Source organism: Thrips palmi, unplaced genomic scaffold (genome assembly GCF_012932325.1).
Source record: "Thrips palmi isolate BJ-2018 unplaced genomic scaffold, TpBJ-2018v1 HiC_scaffold_5, whole genome shotgun sequence".
NCBI lineage: Eukaryota > Metazoa > Arthropoda > Insecta > Thysanoptera > Thripidae > Thrips > Thrips palmi.
This window is the reverse complement of record NW_023144632.1, coordinates 10,209,770-10,225,014: the sequence shown is the minus strand read 5'-3', so window position 1 is coordinate 10,225,014 and position 15,245 is coordinate 10,209,770. Positions and strand designations below refer to the sequence as shown.

The window sequence follows — 15,245 nt, the reverse complement described above, 5'->3', positions numbered from 1 at the left end:
CTGTCTGCGAATCTGTTTGTATGTTTGTCTGGGTTTGGGACACCAGCAATCACCGCAACAAGTAAACTGGGGAGGAATGAATGTTTATCACTGCATTTTCGGTACCGTTGCTCTATGGTCCTGTGTATGAGTGATGCACACGACCCTTGCTTTGCAAATTTTCAATGCAGGCAGTTCGTTATACCACTGTTTTCTTTACAGATTTGATTTTTTTTGTCTTCATCGCGATTGCACCGGCTCTCTCTATCTGTGTCTTTCTGTCTCTGATTCTGCCTCTCTCTCTCTCTCTCTCTCTCTCTCTCTCTCTCTCTCTCTCTCTCTCTCTCTCTCTCTCGCTCTCTATTTGTCGATCCGTCTGCACTGCCCCTCCCCGATGCAGCCAACAGCCAATCCCGACTGTCCGGTCCAACAGAAGTGGTTTCGTGGCCGGCCGGCGATTGCCGCTTCGAAGCAACGGCCCCGTGCGCGCAACATGTTGGCCTTTACCCTGTCTGTCAGTGACGTTATAAATTTGCAATCCAGTGCGTGCAGTGACAAAAAGTTCCGCGAGGGAAAATCAGCCGAGTACGGGGAACGCTTTGCCAACTCGATGGGGACCCGTTTCCCGCGCTTCGTATTTTTGACGCGAAAGCCCCTCGGGAAGAAGGCAAGGCGGGGACCGTTTTACCGTGTAGGTGCCGGCCTCATCCCTTAACAGGCTCATTGTCCGAAGCCCTGCGCGAGGTATGCGCTAGACCTGTCTGACCTTTCCGTGTCGTCACACAAGTTCCATCTCGCCGCCCTTCGTACCGATCAAGACGCCCAGCGGGGCGCCCAATACATTCCGTTTCCAGTTTCGGACTGAGACCCTCACACGCGTTGGCAATCCGCGGCCCTGGAGCCCTCGGCCCTGGAGTCCTCGATCCGACAACCAGAAAGAAATTCTCAGTAAGTTGTACCGAGGCGTCGAGAAAAGCCCGAAGAGTTGCGACGCGCCCGAGAAAGACACAGATAGTAATCCAGCAGCAACTGAGTCATACTCGGATGGGCCGATACACTTGGGTCTTTTCTGCGTGCGTCGGCGCTACTGAGACTCAGTCGGTATCCCCCCGACCCCACGCCCTTAGCCCTCCACGAGCTGCGCGCTGCTTCCTGGTCGTGGCATGCCAGGGCAAGCCTGGCCGTGGCTGGCCAAGCCTGGCCGTGGCATTCGGCCGAGGCATCTAGACAGCTGCACGCGGAGCCGCTCCCCCGCCCGCTTCCGCCAGCCCACTCTCAGCGGATCGCTGTCTGGGTTCCACTACTCATTCGCCCTCATGTCAGCTATGCCGCATGTGATTCATAAAGCGGAAGATCGGGATACTAACTCAATTACGCTTTGCGCCGAGCTGGAACGCTACATCAGCGTGTTACAGGTGCACTGTGAAACCAAGTGTGAACAACGCCACACTTGAAAATCGTCGATGTGGAATTTTCAGTCTCGACTGCGCTTGGAAGTACAGAGTTTGCAGTCTGCGCCCTTCAAGTGTGGCGCTGCCCACGCTCGCAATATGCGAAGATGTTGGGGCTCGGTGGAGCCTGTGAACTCCCCCGCACCAGGGAGTGTGGAGCCACACCTGATTTGGCAGTGTGGGGAGGTCAACATGGGCAGATGTAGATTCGTGACGAACCACCCCGCGGGAATCATCCCGCCTTTGTTTCATGGCACGGGCCAATTTTCTTTGGTGGTGCACCCGTGGGGTTTCCCAGGAATCAATGTACCGCGTGTTGAGTAGAAGCCCTCAGCACCAGCCTAAACTCCCTCGCGCGGTTCTTGGGACCAGGGTCGCGAGGACCCGCCATGCGGGTAGCATCTTTGCCCCGCTGATACAAAAAGGCTGGGCGGGCCGGGTAAGTGTTGCCGGCGAGCGCTAAAACTCGATGCAGGGTCTCACCTACCGCAATTTGTGGCATTTTTTTTCTGCTGCACCCAAGCGAGTATCATTTATTGCATCGGGAAGTCTGCGAAGTGATTCGTCGAGGTGGTTCGATTCCAAGGGGAAGCCGCGTCCCCACTTTCACGGTTCGTCGCGCTTAGAGGGAAAATCACAGCGATGAATACGTCCCGCGGATAAAGGCTAGCCCAGGGCTAGCCCAAGGGCAAGGCAAACGCCTGCATCTTGCGCAGCGTGAGGGCCAAGACAGGCCTGCCTGGCAAGGTGACGTCCCCCCACCCTCACCCGGTAGCCCGCCCGCGGCGTCCACGGCATCCGCGCATGCAGCCGATTCGTCCAGGTCAAGAAATAGGTATTTGAGTCCCCTGCGCGCCCTGCGGGCCTCAGAGGGGCGCGGCGCCCCCGCGGATCCCCGCCCCGTGGCTTTCGTGCGCCAGCGATAAAGGGAATTCTAAATCTCACTGGTGGCAAAAATAAGATCAAAGACGGCCGTCCCCGCGCCCGGGACTCCGCGACCAAGCAGACGTCCCTCTCAAAGTGGTGGCGAATAATCACCGTGAGGTGGAACAGTCACAGCAGACCCACCAGTCGGTCGGCTTTCTTTGCAGAGGCCCGCATCGTATCGGGACTGGCCCCGACCAGCCCCGCCAGCCCCCGGGCAGACCCCGCCAGCCTCCTGCCAGCCCCCGCGGAACCCCCGCCAGCCCCCCGCAAGCCCTCCGCCAGCCCCCGGCAAGCCCCCCGCCAGCCCCCCGCCGCGCCCCCGCCAGTCCCCGGCAGCCCCCGGCAGCAGCGCCGCCCCGTGCCCCGCTAGCCCGTGCGCCGCGCTCGCGTCAGCCCAGCCCGCCTATGCGTACGGCCGTCGACCAATCAGAAAACGCGCGGCAAGGTGGGCTGTCATGGGCACTCCGTCGCTGCATGCAGCGCCGACGATCGGGACTGCTCCCCCTCCCCTCCCCAGGCCCGTCAGCCCCCTCCCCCCAGCAGCGACCGCCGCCGCCCGACGGCGGGGTCCCTCCGTTGCACTTGAGGCTAGTTTGAAAGCCAAACATGGCACGTCCAGTGTAGCCTGCCGAACTTTGCTGACGTATCCCGTGACAATGAGAAGTGGGCGTCCCCCTCGCGTCCCTCTCGCGGCCCCTCGCGGCCCCTTCGGGCGTCTCGCGGCCTTGTCGGCGGCCGGGCCAGCCGGGCCAGCCGGGCCAGCGGGGCCGGGGTCGGTGCAACGCTTCAATCAGGCTGAGACAGCGGCATTCTCGAGGAGCCCCTTCGACACTCCACAACACGTGCCCGTCCGATGCGGATCTCCGAAAGAGGAATTTGGGATTGCTGGCCGACCAGGCGGCGCCACGCGGTCATCTCTGGACCCTCCGCTCAAGCGTATTCTTCGTCCCTCTCGTCTGTGTCTGTCTATCTCTGTCTCGTCTTCCTGCTCCTTCACTCCGTCTACCTTCCTCTTCCATCCGTCACGTTTCCTTCTTACCTTTCTTCCATTGTTATTGTTATTTTTATCCTTCTTCTTCTTTTTCTTTTATGATTATTTTTTAATTTTCATGCTCGCGAACGTTGCATGAAAGAGTATGTCACACAAGCTTTTTAATCGGATGAAAACGGCAACACCTCCGCTACTTTTCTTTTTTTTTTCCCATTAAGAAATATGGTCATATTAAGACCGTCCGAGAGGAGGAACGAAAAAAGCGTACCCCTCCCACGCGAAAGTGTTGCGACGTGGCGGAAGCAAGAATGCCTGGCCGTGACACATTCTGATCACATTTTTCACGCGCATACTTTTATCGGAACTCGGCTTTTTTGTCTCGTGTCTTGTTTTGCTCATGCGGTTTCTCTTCCAGGAGACGGCGTTCACCAGAGCAGGGGGCGACTCAAAAAGCACGCCATGTTAGATCAAAAGATTAAAAAGTTCCTGGCGGTGAGCACTGAAAGTTGTCTATGATTGTCTTTATTTCTTTCTCTATCCTTCCTGTCTTTGTACGGGATGTGCTGCGCATGGCATGAGTCGTGGACATTGTAATTTGAAAACACGAAATACGGTAATTCGGAGACTCACTGGAGCTCACTCCATCCGTACACCTAGCCCCGTGACTGAAACAACTTTTTGATAACTATGCAAAGAGTTGTTAATCCGCTCGCTCGTTAAAATGTCGCCCCTAACGTGGGTAAGCGAGGGGGTGAGCACCTCACGCTCGGTTCGGATCTAACTGGTCTTGTGTATGGAAAGTATCCGTGTTTTAAAATTACCGCTTCGTCCACTTTCCGCTGTTGTACTTTCTCTCACAGTTGGTTTTCACCGATTCTCTATCTTGAAATCTCCTTTTTAAGCGTGTTTTGCCTATTTTTCCTCCTTCTGCTGTGTGAATATATTTTTCTCTTCCTGATGTGATCTCTTTTGCTCTATCGCCCATCCTGACTTTGAAATTGTGTGCTGCTTGTTTTATTCTTTGCTCCTGTTTACCATACCTTTAAGGATGCGTCGTCGAAGCCCTGCTCCCTATTAAACACGGCTTGACTTGAAATAGCTTGGACCACAAATGATCCCGACAAACACACATACCCACACAGAGTATTGGCAGGTGGACAGAGTATTCTCCGTCTAGGCTTGGGGCGCAGCGTCGTCTCTTCTCCAGCCACTCCAGCCACTCCAGCCGCTCCAGCGTGCCGTGTGTCCTGTCAGTAATGGCGTGTGTTCGTAGGCCCGCTAACCGTCAGCAACCACCACAACAACTGTGGTCCCGGGGGCCACGGGGGCCCCGCGGGGGGCACCCCGCCCCGCCAAGACGCGAGGCGCGAGCGCAGAAAGAAAACGGTTCGCTTCGACGGGCGACACGACTCGGGCATAGACACCAGCTCGACGTTCACCTCGAGCGAGGACTCGAACCCCGGAGCGGGCCCAAAGGTACACTCACAGTGTACACGCAGTGTGTCCACCTAAAGCAGCGCATTCTTAGTGTAATGTCGACTCCGGGCTTCGGGCTGCGCTCCTTTTCCTAATAAACAGTAAACAAAACTAACCGCCGTAGTCATGATGGACAGATGCTGCAGTCGATAGTGTTTATTATTGAATAGATGACGCCTTTCTGTGACACGCAGATAACGAAATGCCGAATAGAGCACGCCAAACACGAACCTCATTACACGCCCTCACGCCAGAACACGCCTTCCACCGACAAAAATAAAATAAAAGGGAAACCTCTGAGGGACGGCGAGTAGGCACTGTTTACGATTGATCTGAAAGCAGAGAAATAATAATAATAATAATAATAATAATAATAATAATAATAATAATAATAATAATAATAATAATAATAATAATAATAATAATAATAATAATAATAATAATAATAATAACGCGCATCCGCGTGTCGAAAAATTATGGCTTAGGCGTGTGCACTCACATTCGCTTACTCATCAGTGTGCCAAATCATGGCATGACAAAATGCCACGACAAAAATGGGCGTGACAGAAAAATCGGCATACCATAGAAGTCATGCCGACAACTTCTGAGTCACATCAATTTTCTGCATGTCTTTTCTGCTATTCCGTTTTTTGTCTGTCGAAATCACCCCCCCGTAACGGCACGAACACGCCAACACACTTTCAGCTTTGTACTATCGCTCCATAAGTGAGTCGCACTTCACACATCCAGATATCGACGCCGAGGCTTTCAATCCTGTCCACCTTCCTCGCTCAATGCTGTCCTTCTTTACTGTCCACTCTGCAAACTATAACAACTGCTGTCATTTGCTTGCTGACTCCTTAGCGCTGTGCATGCGATGGTAGACTTTGTTTAGTTGATTTGAATCCGTATTATTTGTGCCTCTCTTTCATGCCGAGTGTTTCCCGAGCCAACGTCTTGGTTGAAACGTGGCTTCGAAGCTAAGTCGCTGCTTACTTGTCAACAAACTGCGTAGATTTGTGCTTTTCTTGCGTCGGTTTGACTGCCACGGGCCTCCTGACGGGGGCCAGCGAAACAGTAACATTTCGTGGCACGTCTCCCAAGAATAAATTGCATTCGAGGAGTGCACCGTAGTGCTTCGTAGGTCATGTAGCCTAATGAAAATGGCAATAGATCTAAGCTGAGAGGAAATAAAATTTGAATTGTGATCGTGCGCAGTGAAGGCCAAACTCTGTTTTGGGGTCAGAGATCCGTTAAGTTTTTGTCCCTCTAGTCTAGCATCCATGGGAAACGATCAAATTCAGCAACATCAGGCCACACGCGCGGGCTTCGTGCAACAGTTTGCGTTGAAAAAAATCAGGATTCGTCATGTCCGAATAGTGCCCTACTACGGCACGTGTTTGCCCGAGAGAAAACAGGGCCAATGTACTGATTTTCGAACCTGGGGAACGCAAATCGATGGGGGCAGGAAACGCTCAACCTCAATCCGTACTCGCCCGAGCCGGATCGACGAAACAGAGTTTTCCATTAACTGTGCAAATCTTATATCCTTTCTAAATTTTCCCTTGTCTGTGAGTCTGGCCGATGAGGACGATTTATTCTCAAAGCTTCCTACCGTAAATGTTAAACGAGAACGAGAACGATTCCTCCATCCCTAAGTTGTTCTCTTTATGCGAAAATTAATCTATCGTGTCAAACGCCCCAACCTAGTTCAGGGTTTGAGTGAGGTGTGGATAGTCCAAGAGTCGGGAGGGCCCCCCTCCCCCGCAGCCTCGGCTGGCGCACTACGCAGTCCTTCTCGTCCACAGCACCCGCACTCCTGGCAGACGAGTGCCGACGGCCAGTCCCTCGTCGGCCACATGATCCTCCGCAAGTCCATCCGGGAGCCCCAGGGCTCGGGCGGATCGTCGTCGGGGTCCTCGACGACGTCCGCCATCCTGGGCCTCAAGGTGGCGGGCGGCAGGGTGATGGAGGCCGGCCACATCGGCGCGGTCATCGAGCGCGTCAAGAAGGGCAGCATCGCGGACGTGGAGGGCCAGCTCAAGCCAGGTAAGGACGAGGGCCGGGCGTGCCGAAGCTACGCACCGCCCGCCCCGCCTCACCGACAAGTGTGTGTTGCAGGCGACGAGGTGCTGGAGTGGAACGGCAGGGGGCTGCAGGGACTGAGCCACCAGGAGGTGCACGACATCATTGCCGAGAGCAAGCAGGAGCCGCAGGTGGAGCTGATGGTCTGCCGGCCGCTCATGGGGTCCGCGTCGGGCCCCCACCCGGGCCACTCCGGGGGCCACGCGATGGGCGCGATGGGCCACGGCTCGGGCCCGGGGCCGGGGCCGCCAGCAGCCCGCGGCCGCGGCATGTCGTCGACCTGGAGGGCGCCGCCGGTCCACAAAGGTGCAGCACTTGCAGGATAAGAGGGCCTCGATAATGTGCCGGCGGAGTGCCGGCGGGTGATCGCGAAACGCAATTAGTGGTCCGGGAAGCGTAACCAAGTCAGGCTTCGAGCGAGAGTGCCTCTGTGATTGCTGGTGGCCGGCTAGCGCTGCCACAATTCATTTAGAACACTTAGGCCACAGGTGGAAGGCCTGTAGTCTAGACACTGAGTGCTTTGTTGGATCCCGCAGACTGGCGTGTGCCGTGGCGTTCCCTTCCCAGCGTCTGCGGCCAGACGCGCACGTGGGGCGTACGGGTTGTTGCTTCTAACGATACATTTGCCTTGCAGGTCTGTGCGTCTCTTCTTGCTGTCTCCTTCCAACCCTCTTCCAGTCGTGCCACATACTTACCTTTTCTTCCCTCGCCGTGACCGCTGCGCGCCTTTCAAGTGTTGCGGAGTCGAGCTGTGCCAGCTTCAGCTGTTTTTAACCAGTTCTAGAGCTGTTTTTCTCATGGCCGAGTGTTAGTTTTTTTTGTGTCAAAGCGATGATCACGTTGAAACAACATCGAAGTGTTTTATTTTTTTCACCCCTTCCTCCTTCCTCGTCCTACCCCTCCAACCTGCACTCTTCCCCTCCTACTTCTCTCTTTCTATCTCTCTTTCTTCCCTCTCTGTCTATCTGTCTTCTCCATCTCTTCTCTCTATGCCCCCCTCAAACGCACGGTGATTTCAACAGAACTACACTCAAATGGTTTCCCTGCCAAAACACATGTATTCGCCAGGAAGCAACAACTTGTGCCCACGTTTATCCCAAACAAACAAAGGCTTGCGACTGTATCTTGGACTGTGTGGAGGGCACGCAGTGTATGGCGGGCTCGGTGGACTTGATGGCGGGGTGTTGTTGCAGACCTGTACGACGCGCGGCGCGACAACCCCGCCGTGCTGGTGACGTCACCCGGGTCGCCGGACCTGCACCGTGGGGGTCACCCCCGGCACGGCCCGCCCCTGGCCAAGGGCAACAGCGTGGGCGGCAAGATGCAGGTCAAGCTGTGGTTCGACTCCGGCGCGCTGCAACTGCAAGTGACCATCGTGTGCGCGGCGGGGCTGCTGCCGCGACGGAACGGGGAGCCCCGCAACCCGTACGCCAAGATGTTCCTCCTGCCGGACCGAAGGTGAGTCTCACTTATGTGCTTTTTTGTGCGTAAGCTTGCACAAAATTGAGCATGCGTTTCGATATGCTCGAATTGTACGCGCAACAACGCACACTTTAGCGCTTAGTTGCGCACAAATTCGTGCATTTGAAAAGGCATGCTCAATTTTATGCGAAGCTTTACAAAAAAGTACGTTGTAATTTAGTGTGATTATCCCCCGCGCGGCAGAGGATGAACACACATGTTTCTCGGAAGGGAATTTGATTATCGGCCCCCATGCTGGGGAGCCGGCCCGAGCCGACCCCAGTTCCGGGTAGCCGACAGTGCCGGTAGCTGGGGGAAAGGGGGGGGGGGCGACTGATGTGGTGCAGCATTGCCGTGGCCACAGGCCACTGCCGGGCGCAAAATTCCGCTGCATTTTTTGCCTTGTGAGGGGCACTCTCGTCTGCTCCCAGGCCCGGGACGAACAGCCGCATCCCCCAACGTGCACTAGTGGCAAAAAAGACCGCCATCGTTTGGACAGAGACCAGTGTACTCTCCTTTGTTTCAAAGAAGACCGCGATGCTTCCCATTGTTTGACCGAAAGCCGCTGTGCTTTTCGTCCTCAGCTTCCTGGGCTCAGTCGAGACTTTCAAACACGAGAAAGAAAAAAAAAGATCTCAGACTGACAGTTGTTGATATTTTTCGATTCATAAATGTCACTCACACTTAACTTGCATAATTTCATTTTGCGCTCGGCCCACTACGGAAATAAACCATCATTAGCCAAGAAACTCAGCTGTCTTTTCCCTACCGATGGAAGTAAGGACACATCGAGGAATTCGCTTAGCTAGGAGGCCTTGAAATACTTCCCTTCTCCGAATTGCTGACTGTAAACCACACCAAGCAGATGGATACAATATTTCCTGAGCGGTACTATAACGCCGCGGGGTGAATCGCTCTCCTTCACTTTGTGCAAATTATTGTAGATTACAGTTAATTTGGCGTGATTTCGTACTGTATTGCCCCATTTCATTGTGGGGGCTGGAATTCCAGGCCGAGTACACTTGACCACAGGCAGCCCTCGAACTTTGGAAACTGGCGCGCCGCGACACATCAAAGCTCGGTTTCTGGGAAAGCATGTGCGGTGATTAACTAGTCCGTTACAGGGGACATTTCAAAGGCCCGGCAACTGCGCATGTGGGAGAATGGGTCTCTGCACCCTACACGGATTTCCCAGAAAACCGGAATCGCTCATGCTACTACTGTGGCAACACTGGTAAAACAAAGGCATAAAAATTACGCCCTTTAGGGCATAAATACTCTTTTACGCCCTTGCAAGGGCATAAATCGTTTTATGCCCTTGGGAAGGGCGTAAATGGTATAGGAATTTCAAGCAAAATTTTAATGCCCTTCCCAAAGGCATCAACGATTTATGCCCTTTAAGGGCGTAAATCGTTTAAGCCCTTAAAGGGCATATTTTTTTATGCCTTTGTTTCACCAGTGAACGCAGGAAAAACAGGAATCGGTTTTGCTGTGAAGGCGAGGTAAACTATACGAAGTAATGCTTAGCATTTCGAGGGGAATTCCTTCGACTGTCGAAAGCATTTTCTTCACAAGAGATTAAACGGATCAATCCTAGAACGCCTTAAATTCTCCTCACGATTGAAAAGCGCAGGCCGCATCCGCTTTTCTCTCAGCACAAACCCTCATTTGATGCGTTGCCTTGCAGCGAGAACTCGAAGCGGCGCACCCAGACGCTGGCGCAGACCAACGACCCTCGCTGGAACCAGACGTTCGTGTACTCGTCCGTCAAGCGGTCCGACCTCAAGCTGCGGGTGGTGGAGATCACGGTGTGGGACTACATGCCGCACCGCACCAACGACTTCCTGGGCGAGGTGCTGGTGGAGCTGAGCGTGGCGGCGCTCGACTCGTCCCCGGAGTGGTTCTACCTGAGCAGCCACGGCGCGGGCCGCGACGCCGGCCGCGACGCCCTGCTGTCCCCCACCGACCACCTGAGCCCTCCGGGCGCGGGCAGCATGGTGTCGAGGCTCTCGGACTCGGACACGTCGGACCTGGACGACGGCCGCGAGCGGCGCGTGGCGGACGGCGCGTCCATCAGCAGCGTGGGGTCGTCCACGAGCCCGCCGCCCGACATGCTGGACATGGGCAGCGCGCGCCGCTCGCGCCGAGACATGTCCCCGCAGGGACGCAAGCGCGCCGCGCACATGGCGCTCCGCGACAAGCCGGTGTCGTACCAGCCGCCGCGCGTCGCGGGCGCGCACGCCGCGCAGCTCGGGCCGCGCTCGCACTCCGCAGCGCCCGCCGACTCGCCCTCCATGGCCATGAGGAGCAGGTCCAAGTCCCCGCGACGCTCCTCCGACCACCAAGTCGACCACCACGTCGACCACCACGCCGACCCGCGGAGCCTGTCGCCGCCGGAGGACCGGTGAGTGCTCTCTTCATTCTCAGGGGAACAATTTTTTTATCTGACTGGAAGCGAGCCATTTTTTTCTGAATGCCGGCGTCATTTTGTTTAGGCTTATTTTCAGAACCCTGACAGGAATGGTAATTCCATTCCAATGCTGTCGCTGGCTCACTCTTCTTGTTTCTTTCCTTTTTTCATATGGCGTCTCGCTATTGGCCAGAGACAACCATGGTTGTTTTTGAGTTCACTAGCAGCATGGCGAATGGCAAGGGGAGGGAGAGGTGAGGGAGAGGTGAGGGCGGAGGCAGATTACCTTTAGGATGAGCCATAGAAATTGAGAAAGAGTGTGTTGGACAGAATGTGTCGTTCGGGCCCTGTCGTCCCTGGAAGCGAGAAATAATGAAGGCTGATGATTGGACGGACACTGAGTGATGGGGCATGAAAGCCCTGTCAACCGAACGTCGGATAATTTCATGACAGCAGGCACACTGCTTGAAACATGTTAAGGCTCTGACATAGGAGCGGATTTGGTGCTGTGGGTGAAGGCAGATCTTGGCCTGCAGCGTAGTGCATGCATGCCGAGCGCCTGCAGACTCGGGGATAGGCCAGCCCGCCGCACGCGCGCGTCGCACGCCTTGCCTATGCTCCGTTCCGCAGGCGCTATTGATGGCTGGGCTCCAAATGAGCGTGTGCCAGACTCAACGGTAGCATCGGGGAAAAAAGGTTGAGCAAAGGTCGAAACATAAAAGCAGATGATACGTTTCATTTCTAAAAGTGTCCGCCAAGATAATTTTTAGCGAACAAAAACAATCTTTAAAAAAGGTGATTTGTTGATTCAATTTAGAATGAAAGAAAGTTATTCTTTGTCGTACTATAATGTAAAAGTCTGTAAGTGAACTCCCGAGAGTGCTAGCATGCTGACACATTACCTTATACTACTATTTCTGTTTTGTCTCAATGTCTTTATGTATAATGTATCATCTGCTAACAAGTGGTCGGTTGAAGTGCTTTCAGATGAGTTTCTATCATTTGGGGGGACGGGGGTAGAGCGGTAAGGTCGTTATGAACCACTCAGCTTCCAAACGATCGCTGACGTAGTTCACAACTGTACAAAATTGAGGTAACCACCGTCATCAATGCAAGGCCAAGCAAGAAATCAGCCCGACATCGTTGGCGGTGGTGAGCGCCTGCAAGAGGTCGTAGAAAGTGCCAGGTTCTTTAACTGCTGGAAGCTGGTCCCTTTCGGCATTTGTATTGCTGTAGGAAAGGGAGCTCGTGTTGCAGCCGGATGCAGGGCGCATCGTGGTTGTCATTCTGCAGGCCTCTGGGCGTTCGTCGTGGTGGTCCTCCATGTAGTGGTTGCAGTGGCTTCCCTAGGAGCAGGACTGAGACTGAGCCCTTTCCCTTGAACCGCTTGCAGGAGCAGCATGGCCATGGGCCCCCACGGCTACATGCCACGCTTCTCCCGGTCGGCCACGGCCACGCCCACGACGTCACCGCGGAAGAGGCAGCTGCCGCAGATCCCGCCGGCTGTGCAGAACGCGTTCCGGGATCGCGACCGACTGTCCCGCGACCGCCTGGATCGAGTAGACAGGGACCGCCTGGACCGGGACCGATTGGACCGGGACCGTCTGGACCGGGACCGAGTAGAACTGGACCGTGGGTCAACACTTGTAAGTACCCAGTCCTTTGTACTACAAACAATCTCCTTCGTATAGGCTGCGAGCCCTTCGTTTTCTTTGTATTACAACGAGTAGTTCTTTGTAGGAATTTACCTGTGTCCACGAGGCATACATTTTCCAGTCGATTCAACAATTTGATTTGGTTTTTGTGTAAAAAAAGTAATCCAATGGCACAACCAACACACCAAAATACTCCGGGAATGGACGCACCGACACGCACACAAGAACACCTCGCTCACGAACACGTGCCAAAACCTTGGTCAACGCGCGGCAAAAGCATGGCCAGAGATGCACTGGAAAACGGCCGCCGCTATCCTGGATCGGCCTCGGATTCTCTCGCTGTTCTTGCCGCGCGTTTTTTCTGCGCGACAGTGCGCACGGACTTTTGAATGAAATGCTAATCGGCACGTTCTGCCTCGCCTTGCCTGCCCAGGACGCTGACGACCGGCTGCACGAGGCGCGGCACTCCAGCAGGCACCGCCAACGAGGGCACCATTCAGGTAAAAATCGACGAGCACATTCCGTCCCCAATTTCCGCCCAGTTCCGGCCTGTTCTGGCCTGTTCCGGCCATTGATGGGATCTACGGTTATTGGTCTTTATTACGTTGGCTTTACATTGCATGGGGTCAACTCGTCGCTGCCGTATACGAGCAGGGGGACGTACCAGTTACGTGGGGCAACCACTTTTAATGTTTTGCGACTCAAGATTTTTTTTTAAGAAAAGAGATTTAGTCGGATTTTGCAGGATTCCGTCCAATTTTACGCCTAATATCTGCTTGTTTGGCCTTTTTGGGGAAAGATTTCGGATTTTCTGAGATGAGGAGCGCTCTAGGGGGCACAGGATTTCTTGAGTGGTTGCCCCGTCGGTATGTACATGTAGGGATGTAAGGGCAAGGTAGTGAAAAATTTGAAGCATTATTGTGGCAATATTTTGGCAATATTGAGGCAATATTGAGGCAATATTGATACAATATTGATACAATATTGAGGCAAGTAATATTTGGTACTATGCGGCATTGGTTGGTTAGTTATCAAAGCGTTTTAGAGTGCATACCGTGTCTCATTTCAAACGAGACCCAAAAGAGAACTTGGAAAAATATCTGATACGTAGCTCTCATATTTTTGTAATCGCCGAGAAAGTGTCATTCCGTGTTACTGAGGGTTTCTGGGTGTCTCTTGCTGCTTCTGGCACTGAACGCTCTGGCGACTTTGCAGCGGACTGGTCCTACACGGGGCTGTCCGACAGCGACCTGTCCACCTCGGGCCGGGGCACCACGTCTACGTACAGGATGAGTCGCCGGCACCGGTCGCCCGACAAGGAGCTTGTCCCCGGCGACTTCGGGGACTCGGACATCGAGTCGGTTGTCTCCGTCACCAGCAGTGCCTTCTCCACGCAGTCCGAGCGGCCGCGGGGGTCGCGCGCTATCAGGTACACGCAGCTCTCGACAAGGCACGTATCACCACCCACCCGTCTCTCTCTCTCTCTCTCTCTCTCTCTCTCTCTCTCTCTCTCTCTCTCTCTCTCTCTCTCTCTCTCTGAGCTTTACTCCGTCGGAGCTCCACGACCAGGCAAAACGGGTTGAGGGCAATTTCCGCTACTTCCTGGAGATAAGGATTCCCATTACGTGTACTTTTTGTTAGTAATGTTCAAATTGATACAATTTCCCTCTGCACTGGTAAATCTAGAGCGTTACTCTATGCTTGAGTCAAGCATAAAGTTACGCTTGAAGACGTTACGCTTGAGAGCATAGACTTGAAATTTCCCCATGCATTTAGATAGGGGAAATCTTGGAGGATAAGCCTGTTACGCTTGAAAACAGTGGGTAACTACGCTTTAGTTTTACCAGTGTGTGTTTCTTTTAAATGACAGAGTGACATCTGCGATTTTAGTTACCAGTGATCCAATACCAGCTAAAACCCATGGTACAACGCAGCCGCAATCCACCTTTTCCCGTTTCTAAAAACCAGTTTACCGTTAAAAAAAAACTGTTTCTAAGACACGGTATTTTACCACCGGTGGACACTGGTAACTAATTCACGGTCTTTCCAAGATATTTTTCCATGGGCGCAGCCCCTTCCTGATTTGTTTGCTCGTGGACTGAAGAAAATTTTCTCGGAATTTCCCGAATTACCTAGGATTAACTCAAAATATTTGGTCATCCGGATTACGGATTACACTGTAAAAAAAGTATTACTGAAATTTCATAATTTTAGTCTGAAGTTTTTAAACAGACTAGTGGTTTGAAAATTCAGAGTAATTATTCAGACCGTTCTGTCTGAATTCCAAATTCAGACTACTTGTCTGAAAAACATTTTCAGACTGCTTCTCTGAAATATTAAATAAAAGTGCCATCTATAAATCAAAGAGAGAGAAATCAACAAGAGAACAATTTGAACCACCAACGTGTGACGGTATCTCCTTTCCACTTTACACTTGTTCGCTTCGGCCCGGGTTCGAACCGGGACTTTTTGGTTACGAGACGAGCTCGGTACCACTGCGCTACGGGCGCTGCCTGGCGGCGGGGGAAGCCGTGCCGCGTGACTCTCTTCAGAGGATACCAGCTCCTTTCGGCAAGTCCAGAATGCAAGTTCGGACAACTCTTACGGTTAATCTACCGTACACAGACGAATCTGCGTGAAGCGCGGGTGTACATTATTATTTCCGATAAATTTATACAACGCCTTACGCCTAGACTTGATTAGTAGACAATCTGTCAAAATTTTCATACCAAAATTATGAAAACAGGTTTCAGGATGACAAGTCTGAAAACTTTATCAGAATTTTCAGACCTTCTGCTTAAAATTCAGAC

At 53.4% G+C, this 15,245-nt stretch overlaps 1 protein-coding gene across 2 annotated transcripts in view; it reads left to right on the top strand.

The window, feature by feature from the left end:
* The window catches only part of LOC117650286 (regulating synaptic membrane exocytosis protein 2), a 53,592-nt gene that overhangs the window by 22,783 nt on the left and 15,564 nt on the right, over positions 1-15,245 (top strand). For both annotated transcript variants that reach the window (XR_004588027.1, XM_034393591.1), the window contains exons 4-11: positions 3,764-3,840; positions 6,633-6,873; positions 6,946-7,215; positions 8,103-8,367; positions 10,058-10,774; positions 12,174-12,426; positions 12,869-12,935; positions 13,651-13,885. Coding sequence is in view for 1 of the 2 variants with exons in the window: in XM_034393591.1 (XP_034249482.1) it covers positions 3,764-3,840; positions 6,633-6,873; positions 6,946-7,215; positions 8,103-8,367; positions 10,058-10,774; positions 12,174-12,426; positions 12,869-12,935; positions 13,651-13,885 (2,125 nt within the window). In the remaining variant the exon portion in view is untranslated. The remainder of the gene's footprint in view (positions 1-3,763; positions 3,841-6,632; positions 6,874-6,945; positions 7,216-8,102; positions 8,368-10,057; positions 10,775-12,173; positions 12,427-12,868; positions 12,936-13,650; positions 13,886-15,245) is intronic.